A 21107-nucleotide genomic window follows, 5' to 3' on the forward strand; every position below is an offset into this window, starting at 1 on the left:
TCTCTGTCCCCTAGGCCGGTTTTGGACAAAAAAAAATTATTCTTAGACCCTGCTCAGATATTTTTGTAAAACACAGATATTTTTGTCTCTTATTTTGTACCAATTGCATATTAATTCATTCTAAAAAAAGGATTTCATGTTTTTTATAATTTAATAATAGAACTAGAGATTAACATTTATAAATTCGATGAATTTTTTGAATTTTTTTGTCCAATTCGTATAAAAGACAGTATATTTTTTTATTTTTTTTACATCCCAACATATGTTTGTGATTTGTTACTGATAAAATGATGCACGTGTGAAGTGTAGATGACAAGATCCATGAGTTTGATGAATTATTTTTCAAATTAACCCAATTTATCAATGTTAGAGGTAAAATTGCTCTTAGCTTCCAACATTAAAATTGCACCATTTTAGACGTTAGGGGTAAAATTGCTCCTGACCCAAAACGTTAAGGGTATTTTTGCACCTTAACCCTCATAACTTTATAGGTTTCATTAAGTTTCTACACAGAAAGCCGAAACGATATTCCATTAGAATAATCACTTCTAAGCAACATTGGCCTCGGGTAAAGATAATAATTTTCTTCATGAATCTGAAATTATTAGATCTATAATAGAGAATAACAAGTGTAAAATGAAGAATAATCAAAGCCCATATAATAATAAAATTTAAATTTGCAACAAAGCCACCAAAATGAGTTTATGAGTTTGTAAATTGGAACTATAAACTTGATGAAGCAACATCTTCTATTAACATCAAATCTCTTTACATAATTCCTTTGCATTTGGACATAAACTCAATTTACTTATCTGAAAACTTGAATTTGAAGCAAAATGACAGCAAACATCTCTCACATTTACTTCTCTTCCAAATAATTTTCCACAGTTCATCGTTGCCATTAACTGAAGAATCACGACCGCTGCATTCTTCACATCTTCGAATCTGTTCTGCCGGAAAGTAAAGTGACTTTACTGAATACAGTCCGTTTTTTGAAGCAACCAGAAAACAACACCTTCAAACAACCGAAAGCTCATATCATCAGGCATAAAACATATGAACTGATATAACTTCATTAATCTTATTCATAGGCCTAGCATATTGTATGTAGACAATTACACTTAATATGATTATTATTTTTCGTATCAATTATATCATTTATAATTATGTGAAATATATAGATCTTGGCCCTACTAAACATCAACTTGAAGCCAAGCAAACACCAAACAAGGGCATGACATAACATAATAACATTCATGGACTCCAAAGCCCATTCTCGTGAAAGGGTACCAAACAAGTGCCTGAAAGAACGTCAAGTAACACAAGCAAACACTAGCGAATACAGTTGGAGATAGATAAAACCATAATGGACAATACGAACACGACTGATTGAAACCACTCCTAATCTTTTGCAAAATTGCAATGAGAAGAACAATTGTCTTTGAAACCACTCCTAGAAATTAACTATTTATTTCAAGAAACATATAAAAATACTAACTTTGGTGCAGCAGAAGCTCAAATACCAAATGGAAATGGACGATTTCAAATATGGATTAAATCATGTAAATGCTTTCAAGTACTTGGCATAGTGTTACACATCACTGCACTTGGCACATGATATTCGAAATGAACACAAATTATAATCATAAAGAATAATAACAGTGAAGTAATCAGATTCGAATGTTATTCATAAACCACCCTCACAAAAATCTTACAGCAGAACTTCACTACAAAAACCCCTAATCTCACACCATAGTGCTGCAGCCCTAAACAATTACAACAAAAGCAAAAAAAAAAAACTGACAACAACTAATTTTACCTTCGTGTCACATTCTTCACTTTCTGGTACAGCACATGCCACTTATCATCACAACTGCACAACATTAAGACCACGGATGGCATTTTAGTACCATCTACAAGTTGAACTATAACAGTTAAAGTTTAAACTATATTCATAAAACGTGTTACGTGCATATTGTATGTTGAATTCCCAGCAGAAAAGACAACTAAAAAACAAAGCAACACAAAAGATTTGGTGAGTATTCAAAGTATAACTAGAAAAAAACAAGATGAAAGTAATATAAGTTTATAGCATCTTAATGCAAACACAAAAATCATTTGAAAGAAGTTGTAACATAAGAAATTCAGTTCATGTTACCTTGATATCCAGACATAAATTTATAGTAATTTCAGAATGACATTAGTATCCACCGCAATCTCAACTGTGGTGTCAACTCCCCTTAATCCCTTATCATGCATCTGATGAATAAGCTCTTTTGCACTTGATAGATCATTGTTCCGTAGAAATCCACCAATCATGACATTGTAAGACGACATATTAGGTAAGCAACCATTCTCTTCTGTCTTCTTAAAGACACTGTATGCTTCATCCACCCTTCCTCCTTTGATAAGTCCACCAATTATTATATTAAATGTGTAAATATTTGGCAGCAACCCATCAACAGAAAGCCTAGAAAGTAATTCTTTTGCACCTTCAAGCCTTCCCACTTTGAACATGCTATCTATTAGGATACTATATGTAACTATGTCAGCCTTCAACTTGTGCACATGCATTTCATGAAATAAAGATAGTGCAACATCAAGACAACCTTGTTGGCAAAAACCATGTAGCAAGATTGAGTAAGTTCTAGTATTCAGAAGATAGCCACTTGCACCCATCTTCTTAAAAAAAATCCAAGGCTACCCAAGGCCCTTTTGCAAGACATAGACCATGTATATAAGAGTTATAAGTACAAAAATTGGGAATTAAACCTTCACAAAGCATTTCATCAATAAGATGCTCAGCAACATCTATCATTTTCCTCTTACAATACCAATTAATCAAGATGCTGTAAGTATAAACATTAGGATTACAACCTTTCCTCCTCATCACATTAAACACTTTGTCTACTCGATGCATTTGTCCGTGTAGACCATACCCATCTATTAATGAAGTGTATGTGATCACATTAGGCTCCAAACCTCTTTGGATCATCATTCCAAAGATACATTCAGACTTCATTACAATTCCTTCTTTACAAAATTGATCGATCAATATACTATAAGTAACTATATCTAGTGCTACGTTACTATCCAACATTTCATTGAGCAAAGTTGCAACTTCCTTCCACTTACTTGAATAGCATAGACAATGAATCAATGAGTTATAAGTAACAACTTTAGGCAAAATGCCTCGACTCTTAATCTTTTTGAAAAGATCAAATGATTGAGAAACGAAATTATGCTTGCAAAGGCCATCAATGATGGCACTGTAAGTCACCACATTAGGCTCACAACCACTCCTAGCCATTTTACCAGTTAAACACCTAGCCACATGAACATTTCCGGCTTTAGATAGACCATTGACAATCACACAGTAAGTATGAACGTTAGGTTTATAGTTCATGGCCAGTATCTTATTAAACAAGATCATCGCGTCATCAATTTTACCTTCCCTACAGAGTCCATCAATTAGAGAAGTAAATGTAATAATGTTAGGCTGAAAACCAATTTTGAAAATTCTAGTTAGAACAGAGAATCCAAAACTCACGCAATCTAAATTGCAGAAGCAATTAATCAAGATGGTACAAGAATAAAGATCATGTCTTATTCTCAAGTATTTCATTTTCTCGGACAAAGAAATGGCAGTCTGAAAACGGTTCATCCTAACAAACGCAGACAACAATTTGCTGAACTCAATGACTGAAGGTTTCATCCTTCTAAGCTCAGACAATAAATTATTGAATTCAGTAGCAGGTAAGGATCCATACGAAGGAACTTGTCAAAAGAAGAAACGAAATCATCTGACCTTGAAGGTGAAGTAAGAGTATGGAGAGGAAAAATGATACCAAAAAACTGAAGAAATGGAGAACCAAGCAGAAGTCGAGCCGAAGAGGAAGAAAGAAGCATAGACATTGTGTGAATGGTGGAGTTGCAGAGAGAGAGAGAGAGAGGAGAAACCCTAACAATTTGTCTCAAATTTGAAAGTAGAAATTGTGCTACTGACTCTAGGTCTATAAAAAGAGGTTCTTCTATGGTTGCATATTATCACGCTGAAAATGCTTTGTGCAATGTAGAAATTGTGCAGAGGAGGTCGTTCAATGTAGAAATTGTGATTCATCATTAAAACCATTTCAGTCTTTTTTTGCTCGTTATCTTATTGTTTATTTCAATTAATTTTCAACTAATTTTAACTAAAAATTATTCATATATCCGATTGGCCCTTTAAATTTTAAAAAAGTTTATTCGGCTCCTCAATTTACTTAAAGTTTCTCATTATACTCCTAAATGCATGAAAATGGGAGTCATGAAGTATACCCGTTAAGTTATGAAAGTTTGGTACGAATAATGAAAATATAAACTGATAAGCGTTTGAGATTGGTACTACCCGCAATTACCTATTCGTTTTCAACCCTAGGCTAAACACATAATCATTAATTTTTTGAACTTTTAGTGATATACGAATTAAATCTCTAATTATTTATTTTTTTCAAATTAAGTCTTTGAATTTTATTTGTTCATGTCAACAGACCGAATCGTCCTTACAGATGGAAAAATTAAATAAAAGCCTAATCCATAACTTAATAATGCTTTTTTTTTTCGGTTTCAGTTTCTATATCTCTCATCTTTAATAGTTTCTTGTACATCCCATGGCTTGATGATAGAAGGAAGTGAAAGCTCCAAAAATATATAAAAGCTGCATATGAAGTTTTGTTTATTTATTTTTTTTTATAGGAAAAGGAAAGGAAAAACAACAAAGCAAAAAACCTAACTCGGGATCAGTCTAAGAAGGCTGACCCCAACCCTATCTTCGAGAAGAATAGGCAAAAGGAAAGGAGGAGGAACAGAAAGGGTAGAAACACCTAACATCCCCCCACGAGGAAAGTAGGCGAAATTTTTCAGATCAAGCTTTGTTTATTTATTTAGATTTGAGAAAAGTAGGCGAAATTTTTAGCTATTATTGATTTGATTTCAGATCAAGCTTTCTTAATTTCAAAAAAATAAAATTAAAATCTTATAGAATTTGACTACTTCATTCCTTTTCATGTTTATTTCCCAAAAATCCTAATTTTTCATGCTTCTAAGATTATGACAACGTTGAACATTTAAGTTGAAAATTGCAAATGCTTCCTCATATAGCAGATCAGCAGTGATGAAAGCCTTTCCTGCTACAGAAAGAAACTTGCTTTCAGGCAGAGCAGTAGATACAACTTGGTCGATGAGTCATCTTCTATATCTGCAATGGATTAACAGCAAATAAGCATCTTTTATCTTTATATCAATAGTTCTATCCAAAATGAAAAAGAAATTGCAGCAGAGTTCTTACTCGTGACATTGATAAATTCCTCGTCACTTTGTCCACTTCTATATGCAAAAAGAGCCAGAGTAGGATCGCGTTTCTTGGTGGTTGATGTGCTAATAGTTCTAGCTAAAGTGGCATGCCAAACCTGTTCTTAGATGTATCTTTAATTAATTAAGAGGTAGTAAAATCAATACACGTCACAAAAACCTATAAACAGAGATTTTCGGACCAAATAAAGATGGAAGTTTCGTGTAGAAGGAGAGATGGTTATAGTTAGAGAGCTACCAGGTATAACGTCGGGAAGAAAAGTCCAGACGGAACTTCATTACACAAGTGTTAATTGCTAGCAAACACTTCTAATATCATAGTACCAGCCAACTACTCATTAGAACAATGTCTCCAGCAATATTGGAGAAAACAAAGCAGCCAATTAGCATATTGAAGCAAGATCACGCAACACACAGTATGCATTTTTCTTTAACTGCAACGAAAAGCAGTCATATCAGCAGTATTGTACAGTTGTTAATACATTTTGCTGCCTATACTTCATTCGCAAAACATTCAATAATCGATGCCTCGTAATAAGTGTAATGCCAGATTATTATTCTGCCAAATACATAATCAAAATCAGGCTCCAAATGCAAAATCTAAGGTACATACGACTGTAAAAGAATGCGTACCTAAGGATGGATATCTTGATCCATTTTCCATCTAGCAAGAAATACAGCTGGTGCAGCAATGACTGGGGGAAGGATACTCAAGAAACTGTAGTCAATCAGTGTCAGTTATGCTAAATAATCAGCCAAGTATGCTAGCTCATAACGAGGACTCTACAAATCAGAATTTATATATTAGAACAACATCAGAACCTGAATTTAATAACACTTGGTAGAAAAGCAAGGATGTTAATTCAAAGAACCAAAACAACCAGATTGTTACTGCTATCAATAATGATTCTCTCACTCGCATGATGTTCCAGGAACCGAGTTTGGAGTCGATTTCTGTGACTGGTATCAGGACAACTGTTCACAATATTCCTTTGCAGTCTACACAAATGCAATGGTCATCCGCACAGCGTTCAGAGGGCACCCAATGGTCATCCGCACAGTAATATTTCTTATTTATACAAGTACGAAAACTTGTCACAATATTCCTTTACATCTTTCTCAGATGAAAAAAAATTCAGCAGATACTTTTGAGGGGTCGTCTTGCACTGCAAACCCTCAATTTTCTGGAGACAATGGGTCGGAACCATCGGTGGTAGGGGTGATTCCAGAGTCCCGAGGCCGGAGCCCTCCCTGGCACCCCTTGTCTCTGCCCCTGATTTGAGGGGCGGAGGCCAAATTGTTGCATTGGAAACCTCTGCTTGTTGAAACACATCCTGCATGCCACTCAATCCTGCTTCAACCACTCTAGATAATATGCGCGCATAAAAAATTACATTACTTATGCTTGCACTTATGGCTTCTCAAATGTGACTTGAAGTCGAGTTTCCATTTCACCCCAGTTTTTTGTCAGACCCATTGACATATTAAATACAAACTTAAATATGAGTACTAGAAATTGAATCTCCTTACCAAGCATTGAGAAGCAACTTACAAGAAAAACCAAGAAAGAAAAACAAAGGAAAGGAACTTATTTGAAGGGAAAAAAAACTTCTGCTTCCATAGGGCAGTGCCCCTTTTCCAAACTAGAATCCCTATATCAAAAACAGATTTCTCCAAAACGTTACTCTCCCATCTCACGAATGACCATACACAATGAACTCTTGATATGTTGTTCTAATTATAAAGCCATTTGTAACGCACTGTGTGTATTTTTCTGAAAAAACATCAATATCTTCTATGGGTTATAACAACAGTTTTTATGATTCCGTGAATTGAACTTATGAATCCTACTTACAATATAAAAACCAATTATGACTACTTTAATTGGCCTTTTTTGTTGCTTGCTCAGGTAAGGGAAACCATGTGAGATGTTGTGTTTGTTCACAATGAGTTATTCTTTGCAACTACCCAGAAAAAGTAAGTGCATTTCATTTCTCTAACTAAATATATATTTACTTAGATAAGTTGGTGACTGTAACTGTTGAAACAAATTTCCAATTGGTTTGGTTTTTCTGTTTTAGGCTGCCAGTATTAGCAGAATTCGAAAACGAAGTAGTTTTGGTCTGAGTTGAGACAAAAAAAACATACATAGCCCTTAATCTTGTTTTGGTCTTGAGATTATAACGATCTCATGGATGTAACTCAAATCTGTAACAGCAGAATTAGCCAAGTTAAGTTTTAAATCTGTTTAACCCATACCAAGCTAAGTTCATAGTTCACAATTTTGTCCAAATCAGAACCAAATTCCTCCAAATCACCCTCTCATTATTTCTATCACTACTATACATTCTATTTCTAACTACCCCAACAATCTCTCTAATCACGAAACAATCCTATTCCAAGGATGAACCACTGTGATCTGACATCGATTAGCCACATTCAACCAAACTACACAATAAAAAACAAAAACAAATGAGAGATGGTTTCCCTATCACCAGACAACAGAAAATCAAACTCAAACTTGGAATGTGATCCTTACACCAGACAACAGAAAACCATTGCATTTTTTGAGAAACAGGTCCCAAACATTCTTGCCAAGTAGATTTAACAGAACCACACAATTGCCAACCATTTCAGAATTTCTATTTGATCTGAAAACTTGAATTTGAAGCAAAACGGAATTTTATAGTTAACCCAAATTTGATATTAAGTGCAAACATAAATACCCTCTTTAAAAGATACAGCATTGTGTTACAAAAATGTTTCCCATGTCCGATAATAATCATAATCTACAAGCAATCAAGTCAAATAACTGGCTCACATTGGTAGATTAATCAACTAACTGTGGCAGCAATCCAACGTCTCCATCTTCAGTAGATCGATCTTCCAAGTCAAAATTAACCATGCATCATCCACCACTTCTCTAGTAATTCTTCATTTTGTAAGAGCCTCCCTTTTACCAAATGCTCACCGAGCTTTCAAAAGCAAACATTAAATTTCAGAACAATGCAAGTAATATAAGCTTATAGCAACTTAGTGCAACACAAAAATAAGATGAAAGAAGTTGTAACATAAGAAAACTTCAGTTCATTGTTTTACCTTGGTATCCACCAATTAAAATCTTATAGTAATTTTAGGACGAGATTAGTATCCACGGCCAACGCAAGTGTGCTTCCAACTCCCCACAATCCCTTATCACGCATCTCATGAATTAGTTCTTTTGCTCTTGATAGATCATTGTGCCAGAGAAATCCACCGATCATGACATTATAACAGCATCTATCTGGCAAGCAACCATTCTCTTCCATTTTCTTAAAGACACTGTGTGCTTCATCCAACCTTCCTCCTTTAATAAGTCCACCAATTAAGATATTAAATGTGTACACATTTGGCTGCAACCCATCAATAGAAAGCCTAGAAAGTAATTCCTTTGCATCCTTAAGCCTTCCAGCTTTGCACATGCCATCTATTAGGATGTTATATGTAACTATATTAGGCTTCAAATTGTGCACTTGCATTTCATGAAACAACGAAAGAGCAACATCAAGGCACCCTTGTTGACAAAAGCCATGTAGCAGAATGGAGTAAGTTACATTATTCAAAAGATAGCCACGTGCACCCAACTTCTTAGAAAAGTCTAGTGCTACCCAAGGTCCTTTTACAAGGCATAGACCGTGTATAAAAGAGGTACAAGTATAAACATTGGGAAACAAACCTTCACGAAGCATTTCATCAATAAGATGTTCGGCAAAATCTATCATTTTCCTCTTACAATACCAATTAATCAAGATGTTGTAAGTATAAATATTAGGTTTACAACCTTTCCTCCTCATCATGTAAAACACTTTCTCTACTCGATGCATTTGTCTGTGTAGACCATACCCATCTATTAATGAATTGTAGGTGATCACATTTGGCTCTAAACCTCTATGGATCATTATTCCAAAGATACATTCAGACTTCATTACCATTCCTTCCTTACAAAGTTGATCGATCAATATGCTATAAGTAACTATATTTAGAACTACGTTGCTATCCAACATTTCATTGACCAAAAATGCAACTTCCTTCCACTTGCTCGAATAGCATAGACAATGAATTAATGAGCTATAAGTCACAACATCCGGCAAAATGCCTCGACTCTTGATCTTTTTGAAAAGGTCAAATGATTGAGTAACTAAATTATGTTTGCAAAGACCATCAATGATAGTATTATACACCACCAAATTAGGCTCGCAACCTCTTTTAGCCATTTTTTCAATCAAACACTTGGCCATGTGAACCTTTCCCACTTTACACAAACCATTCACAATCACATTATAAGTAAAAACATTAGGTTTATAACTCATAGCTGATAACTTATTAAACAATATCACTGCATCATCAATTTTACCTTCCTTGCATAATCCATCAATCAGAGAAGTAAAGGTAACAATGTCAGGCTGAAAACCCGATTTGAAAATTCTACCCAGAACAGAGAATCCAAAACCCACACTATCTAAATTGCAGAAGCAATTAATCAAGATGTTACAAGAATAAATATTAGGTGTTATTCTCAAGTAATCCATGTTCTCGGACAAAGAAATGGCAGTCTGAAAACGGTTCATCCTAACAAAAGCAGACAACAATTTGTTGAACTCAATGACCGAAGGTTTCATCCTTCTAAGATCAAACAATAAATTATTGAACTGAGTAGCAGGTAAGGGATCCATACAAAGAAACTTGTCAAAAGAAGAAACAAAATCATCTGACCTTGAAGGTGAAGCACGAGTATGGAGAGGAGAAATGATACCAAAAAACTGAAGAAATGGAGAACGAACCAGAAGTCGAGCCGAAGAGGAAGAAAGAAGCATAGACATTGTGTGAATGCTGGATTTGCAGAGATAGAGAGAGGAGAAACCCTAACAATTTGTGTGAAATTTGAAAATGCTTTGTGCAATGTAGAAATTGTGATTCATGGTACATTACTCACAGTTACTGAAACTTTCAACTAATTTGATATAAAATGTAGAAATCCGTTTTTTAAATTTTGATTTTTCTTTTTAAGGAATAAGCCTAAACGATGCACCACCCAGTTTCACCATACGGTGGAACGAGCGCAGAACCAGTTCCACCTTACGGTGGAAAGTATGGCCGACGCCGTTGCCACCACAGACGGAACGAACAGTTCGTCCGTTCTGCCCGTGGTGGCAACGGCGTCGGATTTCCGTTTAGGGAAAAAAAACGGGTTCCGCCTCCGATTTCGGATATATTTTTTTTTTTAAAAACTTATCGGAAGATTCATTAAGCTTTTTCCTCTTCCTTCCTTTGGCGGTATGTCGTTTTAGGTCGGGTTTTATGAAAAGCTTCAAAAGCTAGAGATGATTTGAGAGTTTTTGGTTATTGGTTTGAAATTGTGAGGAGGGCATAAATGTCAAAAGAGTGCGGTGGAAAGTATAACTTTTGCTGTATATAGCAATATCCTTTTAAAAAAGGTTTATTCGGCCCCTCAATTTTATTTAAAGTTTCTCGTTATACTCCTAAATGGGACGGGAATAGGACTCATAAAGTATATCTGATAACATCGAGATATTATCTACGGACTAAAAGGGATATTAACCAAAACGACTGTGTATCCAACTAATCGGGAAAGCTATGGCGTATCAAGCAAGCTACCAAAGCAGCGGATCACATGGATTCCACCACACGCTATTGATGCTCGTAAAGTATATAGCAGTTAATAAGACAAGTGTATCCTATCGCAACAAGTAATATTGTGCTAAGCACGAGATCGAACCATAAGGACTACTATCCTAATTAGTCAAATTCAACTGGGAATTTGTCTATTCAGCAGAGTCGGAAGCAAATTTGTTGATAGACTAAAGAAAGAAATACCTAAACTAGGAAAGCAGTAAACAGAATGTGCCGCAGGGTGGATTGTGATTTATGGTAGTTGCAATCCAGGTAGGGGAATCAATTGATCAATTACCACAAATGCGGTACAAGGGGTTCAGATTTAAGCTTGACTAAAGATTGAAGGTAATTACCCTAAGTGAAGGACTAATGTGATCAGTATTGTCCTCCCTATTCACATGCATTCGGGTGACGGCTTGATTAGGCATATACCCTAGGTCATGCAAAGCATTAGGTTCGTTGGCAATTAAGGCTTAAGCCGTGGCCCAGCCACAAGGCCTCATTCCTAGTGGTCTCTAGCGAAGTCAGGTTAATACAAGTTCGGTATAGACGATTCCGTGGTCAGGTTCTCATCTATCTATATTCCAATTTAATGTCAGGGTCACAGGCATTAGGCACATTATATACATAAACAGGCTAGTTGATCAATATCAATGTTCATTCTAGCATAAATCCTGTTCTTAATGATTTTCTAGGCATTAAGCATGCATAAACTGATCAAATCAATAACAAATCTTAAACCCTAAACCCTAACATTCATGGTCATCTCGACAATTTCATCCCCATCCTAGATTGGATGGGGATTAGCTCATAGACAAACCAATCAATGCATAACTGTAATGAATGACAGATGAAATCATGTTTAAACCACTCCAATAAGATTAAGGTAAAGGTATAGGAAATCCAAAACCCGTTTTCGTCTGATTACAATGTAAACAAGGTAGAGCCTCCACCCTTTTAGCAGTTCTTCGAATACAAGATGAAGAATAAACTAAACTAAACTAAACTGCAGAAAATTAAAGGTCCTATTCTAGTGTTTCTGGTGGAAAGAGAAAAAAAGAAAAAGCTCCCTAGGTCATATGTTAAGCTGCCTATTTATAGTGATAGGCAGCAAACCTAGGCTTTTTAGGGGTAAAAACGGTATTTCCCGAGTAAAGTAGGTTGAAAAAGGGCTAAAGGCTCGAGTTTCCAGCTGGGGAGAGGCGTTTTTGCGCCTCTCTCGTCTCGTCTCGCCGAGACAAGGGCTGTCTCGTCGAGGCGAGTGGCTGTCTCATCGAGACAACCTATTGTCTCGGCGAGACACTGCCTGTCTCGGCGAGACAGGCCTTTGTCCCGGCGAGACAGGCTACCAAGAGGGGCAAATCCGAGTTGTTTCTTCCGTTTTGGTCCTTGGGCTTCCGAAATCCGCTCTAATGGTCCCTGATGAGTCCCAAAAGTGCTCCGACGGTCCCTGGATTGTCCGGAATTGCTCCAAAAGGTTCGGGTCTGGTTCGGGAATACTCGACTACGCCTTCGAACACCTGAAAAACACAGAAACTACCATAAATACTAGAAAAGACTTATTTTTGCTAAAAACGAATAAAATGAGCGCAGAAGTTAAAGAAAACGAGGCAAAAATGAACTAGAAAAGGCCTAAAAATCCTATATAAATGGGAGCTATCAGCTATCCCTAGTCAAACCTATGGGAGACCCGCTATCTTGTCTCGATCCACCCCCTGAACGGCTGAGCCGACTCCCGATAAAGGCAACTAATGACCTATTAATAAACTAACGGTCATACTCGAATGAGATCAGTAACCGCCATTAATGGAGCATTAATAGAGACTTTCTAGTTACTAAGGGTTACAACTACATGACTATAAATAGCTTGCATCCCAAGCTATTGAGGTACAGATTCATGCTCTCCCTAAACCCTACTTTGTTATTACAGTTTACTCTATTATCATATACTGACTTTGGCATCGGAGCTTCCCCCGCCGATCCCAACGGCGCCCCCCGCAGGGAAGGATTCAGATCAAGAGTTCATCACCAGTCATCAATATCCTTTAGGATAACGAGACGAGTATAAGTAATGAAAAAATAAACGGGTAAGAGTTTGAGATTGGTAAACCCTATCCATTGTCATCCCTATACTAAAAACATAATAATTAAGGTTTTGAAGTTTTCGTAGTTTACGAATTAAACCCCTAATTATTTACTTCTTCAAATTAAGCCTTTGAATTTTAGTTTTCTCACATATTGTGACTAAAGATCCGTTTGTTTCATTTACTATTTCTTATTACAATTTGCTGTTTGAAAAATGTCGTAAAACTTTACATTTTCTAACATTATGATCACTAAACTTCAATTAACATCTCAAAATGACCGTTACGACCTCAAACTAGAAACGCTAAAGAATTAAAGTATTTAGAATCACATTTACAATGAAACCACATTTTATTATTTTCCAAAATTACCATTTCTAAAGCTTTCTCTTTCTAAATATTCGTTTTTCCTTCTCTCCTAACCAAACAACACATAAATGACATCAAAACGAAAAATTTGAAGAATTAAAATTATTCAGAATATGGTCAATTCTTGGAATTTTTATTTTAGGTCATCAATGATCATTTTGAGGCATTAATTGAAGTAAAAATGATATAACTCTATGGTGCATCATAAGATCAAATGCAAAATGGAAATACAACTAAACAGTTTCAGTTTCTATATGTCTCTCATCTTTAATTGCTGTTGGAAAAATTTGAATAAAATTATTTGTTAAATTTAATACCAACAAACACCTCCTTACATGATCAGTTGTGCCCTTCGTGAACAGTCGTGTTTGTACGTAAACAGTCGTGTCTGTCCGTGCATAGTCGTGTTTGTTCGTGAAATGACATATCCTTCCAAGTTCTATTTATATAGAATGGATTGTCAAATTCACAAACAGTCAGAAAAACAGTTAGAAAAAATATTGTTCTTGAATTTTTCCTGCTCTTTATCTGTTCATAAAGTTCTTGTTTTCCTACTCCGGTGATAACTAGGCTACACACGGTTTGAGTTCGCTTGCGTAATCTGTTGTATCCTGGTAGATGATTGTCAATAGCGGCAAGATCTGTCTTAAGGAAACTGCTAATACAGGCCTCAGATTTGTCTATCTCATTATTTTGATTTTCTGTTTACTGTTAATATGTTTTTTCTGCGTTTGTTTTATTTTTTGGTTAATCACATCCTACAGTTGCACCATGTCCATCTCATGGCTTGAAGATAGAACGCATTCAACTCTAAAAATACCTAATTCTAAGGTAAACACAATATATTAAGGGTGTTGCTAACAGCCTCCTATTGAACAATTTTACTCTTTTCGTATAAATTTATCAAAACCTCTCATTCTCTGTAATCTCTCTTAAAATCACCTTTCGATACGAAAATCATGTCAGAAATGAGATCAGACAAAAAAAAAGAACCGATTACTGGCATGGTACTTTTTGAGTGGGAAAGAGAGGGTGCGAGTGGGAAAGAAAGCTCTAACAATTTTGAACTCTTCACAGTTGTGGCTAATTCACTTCTCACACTGGAAATGCGTACATGGGATTTGAACCCTTCAATGTGCTCAAGTTGTGATTCATTGACTAAAGAAAGGTTTAAATTCAATTTAATATTTAGTTAATTAGATTTTCTTAGAATGTTACTATTTACCGCCTCCTAATTATAAGTTACCATCTCCATTGGATAATTTTATCCTTTTTATATGAATTTATCAAAACCTCTCATTCTCTCTTTCATAATCTCTCAATTCTGTAATCTCTCTCAAAATCATCTTTCGAGACGAAAATCAATTCTGTAAATTTACGTATTTCTCTGACCGCAAACAGTTAATAACAACATCAAATAACTTACTCCAACCGCAAACAGCTAAAACTAAACCAAACAGTCCATTTTGATTCACTAGGGAAATCAACAGGTTGAGAAAATAATACCAAAAACAACATTTTCTCAGCTTATGAACACAAAAGTTAGATCCAAGCATATGAAAATCCAATAAAAGACATAATTAGAGAAACCCGTTTGAGAAAAGAGATACTCTGTCATCATAGGGCCGTCTTAAACATTATAAGTACAATATTGTTTTTAGATAAAATTGAGTTGTAAAAAAGCAAAGAAAATAATACCAAAAACAACATACTAGCAATGTTTATTCCTAATGCAAGTTAATAGTTCCATGAACAAAATAAGTAAAAGTAAACACAAGCTTGTGATATACATACAAATGAATGAATCATCTTCAAATCCATAGCTTGTTTGATACTTGTATATCAACCTCACCAAGTTTCTTCAAGTGTAAACCAGCACTGCTTGCTGCACTTTTTAGAATGAACAACGGAAGCTAAAATTGAAACAGACATCTTTGGCTAAGTTGCACAAACACCCAATTACGTTCTCCTGAGAAAACTACTTACTATTATAACATAAACATTCTAAAGAAAAAAGAAAAACATTATAAAAGTTGCAGGGCCTCTATCGAAAACAGAAGCAGCAGCAACAACAACAAAGCCTTAGTCCCGAAATGATTCGGAGTCGGCTAACATGAACCATCATATGAAACCGTGAAATCAAGTCGTGTCAGCGACACAAATTCTCTCCCTTCACTCTGTCCTATCCACTACCATATTTTCCTCAATCCCCAATAAACTCATCACTCTCGATCACCCTCTTCCAAGTTTGCTTAGGTCTTCCCCTATCCCTCACCACTACATCCCTTTAGCACTTTTCAATCCTCCTAACCGGCGCATCAAGCGCTCTTCGTCTTACATGGCCAAACCACCTTAGTCGGTTTTCCCTCATTTTATTTTCAATAGATGTAACCCCTACTTTTGTCCTAATTATTTCATTACTCACTCGGTCCTTTCTCGTATGACCACACATCCATCTCAACATATGCATCTCCGTCACCGACATCTTATTAATGTGACAGTGTTTCACTGCCCAACACTCTGTATCATATAACAGTGCGGGTCGGATTAACGTGCGGTAGAATTTATGAGCAACATCTCCATCTACTTCTCCATCCTTTTGGATAATAGATCCTAAATACTAAATAACAAAAACAGCAGGAAGATGAAAAATTAAGATTAAAAGGCAGCATCAATATCAACATTTCCAGCATAAGAATTTTAAATTTGATGGAAAATCAATCATGCTCTTGAAGCATGCCATTCTTTTGCCACAGAAATCGGCATTAGATTAAAAGTGTAGAATTGACAATTAAAACTCAAAAAATGCAACTGTCTTTCTTCCTGAATGACCAGATTAAACACTTTTTCAATGGACTGTTGAAGAAGATCTAACTTCAAAATCTGAGATTATAATAATCTCATGCTTTTTATTAATATCAGTATCCTCTGGTAATACAGGGCAGTAAATTGAATAAGATAACAGCCTAAACTTTAAGTAATCTTGCTTCTTGTCTTTGAACCAGCTCCAAACATTTCAGAATTTCTATTTGATATGAAAACTTAGAATTTGAAGCAAAACTAAGAATGCAAACATAAATACCATCTTCATGTTCAACTATTAACGTTATGATTTACTATACTTTTTCTTTCAGTGTTTTTTGAAGTAAAAAACGTTCAAAACCATTATGAGTATGACAAGTCTACAGGAATGATAGGTCTTGAGGTGAAGACAGAAAAATCTATCGACATTGGCACCTATTCATTCCAAGCTGCCTGTCTGATATCACAGAAATTTATCTATTGACATTGGTCAATTGTAGCAAAAGATGCAGCGATGTGTGACAACATAATTGGCTCACATTGGTAGATTAATCAACTAACTGTGGCAGCAATCCAACGTCTCCATCTTCAGTAGATCGATCTTCCAAGTCAAAATTAACCATGCATCATCCACCACTTCTCTAGTAATTCTTCATTTTGTAAGAGCCTCCCTTTTACCAAATGCTCACCGAGCTTTCAAAAGCAAACATTAAATTTCAGAACAATGCAAGTAATATAAGCTTATAGCAACTTAGTGCAACACAAAAATAAGATGAAAGAAGTTGTAACATAAGAAAACTTCAGTTCATTGTTTTACCTTGGTATCCACCAATTAAAATCTTATAGTAATTTTAGGACGAGATTAGTATCCACGGCCAACGCAAGTGTGCTTCCAACTCCCCACAATCCCTTATCACGCATCTCATGAATTAGTTCTTTTGCTCTTGATAGATCATTGTGCCAGAGAAATCCACCGATCATGACATTATAACAGCATCTATCTGGCAAGCAACCATTCTCTTCCATTTTCTTAAAGACACTGTGTGCTTCATCCAACCTTCCTCCTTTAATAAGTCCACCAATTAAGATATTAAATGTGTACACATTTGGCTGCAACCCATCAATAGAAAGCCTAGAAAGTAATTCCTTTGCATCCTTAAGCCTTCCAGCTTTGCACATGCCATCTATTAGGATGTTATATGTAACTATATTAGGCTTCAAATTGTGCACTTGCATTTCATGAAACAACGAAAGAGCAACATCAAGGCACCCTTGTTGACAAAAGCCATGTAGCAGAATGGAGTAAGTTACATTATTCAAAAGATAGCCACGTGCACCCAACTTCTTAGAAAAGTCTAGTGCTACCCAAGGTCCTTTTACAAGGCATAGACCGTGTATAAAAGAGGTACAAGTATAAACATTGGGAAACAAACCTTCACGAAGCATTTCATCAATAAGATGTTCGGCAAAATCTATCATTTTCCTCTTACAATACCAATTAATCAAGATGTTGTAAGTATAAATATTAGGTGGCACTTGAGTTGCTTGAGGTGGCATTTGAGGTGGCACTTGAGGTGGTCTTGATCTGGAAGAAGATGCTTGTCCTGGTTCTGGTTGTTGTTGTGAAGCCATAAATGGAGTCCGATTTGACACTAAGTGAATGTTGACTGGCTTGGCAGGGTACAGAGTTGTACTAAGAATTTGGTTAGCATTGAGATCATAACCATTAAGGCAACAAAGATAATTTTTGAGTGCCATTTTTTCATTGCCTTTGGTTTCCTGTATTGGAGTTAAAAAAGTATTCCACTCATAAGCTTCATTTTGAGTCCAAAATTTCCCTTGCATGTCTTGGAAGTATGGCCTGTGGATGATAAAGACTGCACTGGTTGATAAATGGGACGTTGCACTATCCTTGAGCTTGAGTCTTTCAATTATTTTCTGGAGTTCCTTTCGCCACCACGAAAGGGGGGCATACCAGTCCATTAAAGTCCATAATAGGGAATCACATTTCTGTTCTTCATGGAGGTGATGAAACATTTCCAAGACTGGTATTTCAATGGCAATGGAATAGAGAACCGTTAAGCACCAAATGCACCATAATTCGGAAGAGAGGAGATCTTGTGTGGGTTTCAGACGGAAAAGGATGAGGAAAGGGCAATCTTGGTAAAATTCATCAGGTTTAGGGAGGTTCCTTGCAGTGAGGAAGTCTTTGAAGTGAACAAACAGGTGGGTTTTGGCATAACACTGAATTTCAAAAATATTTTTGAAATTAGTTCTAGGAGGAAAGGGGCGAATGGCTACAGGATTCTTAGGAGTAGAGGATGCCATGAAGATGAAAGGTAGAGAGGCTATAGAGGTAATAAGTGAAGGTTGTGGTCTGGAAAGCAAGTCTGGGATGAGGTTCTGATGTCCTTTTATATGCTCCACATGGAAGTCATATTTTGCAAACCAGTCCTTAAGTCTCAATAATTGTTGGCTAGGGAGAGACTTATTTTTGAATTCAAGGATTTTCGGAAAAGATGAATTATCCATTCTGACAGTGAAATGATGGCCGATGAGATGAATTCAAATTTCTTTATACCATTTTTACCGCAAGAATCTCTTTGATCGTGGTGTGATAATGTTGCTCTGCAGCTTTGAATTTTCCACTAGCATGTCCATATTAATGAGAAGTTCCATCAACTTCTTCAATAAGCAATGCACCCCAATGTTCATCACTAGCATCTGTTTGTAAAACACGCTTTCCAGTGCCAGGTATCTTTAATGCTGGAGGATTTTGAGCCACAACTTTAAGTTGCTGAACAACTTTAGTTTGGACATGACTCCACGATGGTGCATTCTTTTTCAGCATTTTTTTTATAATTGGCTAGTGTGCTCAGAGACATGAGGGATGAATTCCCGGATGTAATTGATGATTCCCAAAAATTGCTGAATTTGTTTTACAGAAAGATTCTTATCAAGGAATTTCAATAATTCTTGAGAAATGTGGGGTCCAGGCTGATATTGGCCATCATGGAATCTCATGCCTAAAAACTCCACTGAGTCCTGTCCAATAATGCTCTTCTTTTCAGAAAGCATTATGCCATGCTGGTCTATAATGTGCTGGAATTGGGCCAAAAGACTATTATGGGCCTGGACGTCTTTTGAGAAGAGTAAGATATCATCAATGTAGATAAGAGCACTATGAAGGATGGGCTCAAAAATCTTGATCATGGCCTTCATGGATCATCTGAAAAGGAGTATATGTTTGTGCTGGAGGTGGAAAAGGTGAAAAATGACGAGGGGATCTGGAAAAGGGATCCACAAATTCTGGAGGAGAGGTTGAAGGTTGAGATTGAACCTTTTCCAAGTCTGCTTCTACTTGAGCTAACTGATCTTTTAACCTCCTAATCTCGGCTTCTTTCTGGTTGAATTCTTGACCAAATCTTCGCTGGGAAATCAAAGTTCGAAGATTGTTGTCAACCTTTTGGATCTGTTGTGTCAGATCTTTCTGCATTTTGAGTGCAAACTCTGTCAAAGAATCAACCTTTTGGGACATGTGTTTCTGGGAGGAAACCATATGCTCAAGCTTGTGATCAATCTTTTGAAGATAATTATTCTGGGCTATGGCATTGTCAGTCTGCCAGTTTAGCACAGACTCAAAGGGTTTAGGTTCTTCAAGATGGCCATAACAGTATGGGAAGGTATGTAAGGAAAGGATACTGTTTTAGACTGGGTGTTGGTTTGTTTTGTCAAAGGTGGGAAATCTTATGGGGTAAAACTGGTGTTCATCATACATGGTTGTACAAGAGGTGGTAGTTCTGGAGAATGAACAGGTGGAGAAGGATGACACCGTCTTTTTAATTTTGCAAGAAATTCAAGCTCCCTTTTATAGATTGCAAGAGGCTTTAGATAAGCTGGGGTGACCTTAAATTGAGGGTCTGGAGTGATATCTTTCCTGGGATGGATATCGATCCAGGGCGCATCATCATCATCAGGCTTTGTCGGAGCTCTAGTTGAAGACGAGCGATAGGCTCCTTTCTTGGATGGCTTTGCTGTTTTCTTGTGCGAGTAATTATCGCAAGAATCATCATCAGAATCAAGATCTTCTACACATGTGCATGATGGATCACACATCCCACTACCGGGAACATCCCAGATGAAATGACCATCTATGTGTGAAACATAGGTGTGTCGACCATCAGGCCCAAAACTATGGATGGGAATCTTCTTTTCTCTCGGAAAAGAGGCCGGAGAGATCATCATGTCTTGGTGAAAGGAGTGCCTTGGGGGCTGAAAACTATCTTTACCAGTCCATCTTCCCTGTTCTGAAAGGATGACGAAGTGGTTTGGACAGGTTGAGAAATCTGGTGCAATTTCTCATATGCAGTGAGCCATTCAAGAGGCATCAACTGAGTAAGCTCTTCCTTGGAGATCTGGTGAGGGATTTGTACAATTGTTGGATTATCATCTTCCTCCGCAATTAAAAACAAGGCTTCAGATGAAGTACTCTGGGTTGGCATGTCAAGTGCATGATTCTGGAGCCGATAAATGAGTTGGTGGTGAATTGTTGCTGCAACAGCTGTTGAGATCTGTTCAGCACCAATTAGTTGTACTTGAATCTTAAAGGTGGAAGGAAGGTTTGGGTCATGTAATGAAAGGTTGAAGTTTGGAAAAAATGTTATAACAATACTACCGGCATTGAGTGTTTTTAAAACTGTGCCGATGACAACATGTTCAAACTTAAGAAATCTAGTATCCAATAGGCTTACTCGTGCTGTGACTGGAAGACCCTTCCTACCATGAAGAGTCAGAATAATACGTACTGCCCCAAGGTGAAAATGGGAGTAT

General features: G+C 36.4%; 2 protein-coding genes across 4 annotated transcripts; both read right to left on the reverse strand.

Moving 5' to 3' along the window:
• Nucleotides 1-637: 637 nt before the first annotated feature.
• On the reverse strand, nucleotides 638-4315 carry LOC136231864 (uncharacterized). 2 transcript variants are annotated; one of them, XR_010690137.1, is made up of 3 exons: nucleotides 1969-2182; nucleotides 1820-1873; nucleotides 638-1015 (listed from the first exon to the last, which is right to left on the reverse strand). XR_010690137.1 is itself a non-coding variant. In XM_066020836.1 (3 exons), exons 1-3 carry the CDS (start codon nucleotides 3913-3915, stop codon nucleotides 805-807), a joined length of 372 nt encoding a protein of 123 aa, XP_065876908.1. In that variant the 5' UTR covers nucleotides 3916-4315; the 3' UTR covers nucleotides 638-804. The 2 variants fall into 2 exon arrangements, 1 of the variants encoding a protein (XP_065876908.1); XM_066020836.1 differs by lacking the exon at nucleotides 1969-2182 and adding an exon at nucleotides 3809-4315.
• A 634-nt stretch (nucleotides 4316-4949) lies between these two features.
• Nucleotides 4950-10331, reverse strand: LOC136231954 (pentatricopeptide repeat-containing protein At1g63330-like). 2 transcript variants are annotated; one of them, XM_066020991.1, is made up of 4 exons: nucleotides 8449-10331; nucleotides 5588-8324; nucleotides 5327-5447; nucleotides 4950-5236 (listed from the first exon to the last, which is right to left on the reverse strand). In XM_066020991.1, the coding sequence occupies exon 1, from the start codon at nucleotides 10206-10208 to the stop codon at nucleotides 8472-8474; it is 1737 nt and encodes a 578-aa protein (XP_065877063.1). In that variant the 5' UTR covers nucleotides 10209-10331; the 3' UTR covers nucleotides 4950-5236; nucleotides 5327-5447; nucleotides 5588-8324; nucleotides 8449-8471. The 2 variants fall into 2 exon arrangements, with proteins under 2 accessions (XP_065877063.1, XP_065877062.1); XM_066020990.1 differs by having other exon boundaries at nucleotides 5327-8324.
• Nucleotides 10332-21107: the final 10776 nt, after the last annotated feature.

Source organism: Euphorbia lathyris, chromosome 6, assembly GCF_963576675.1.
Source record: "Euphorbia lathyris chromosome 6, ddEupLath1.1, whole genome shotgun sequence".
NCBI classification, from domain to species: domain Eukaryota; kingdom Viridiplantae; phylum Streptophyta; class Magnoliopsida; order Malpighiales; family Euphorbiaceae; genus Euphorbia; species Euphorbia lathyris.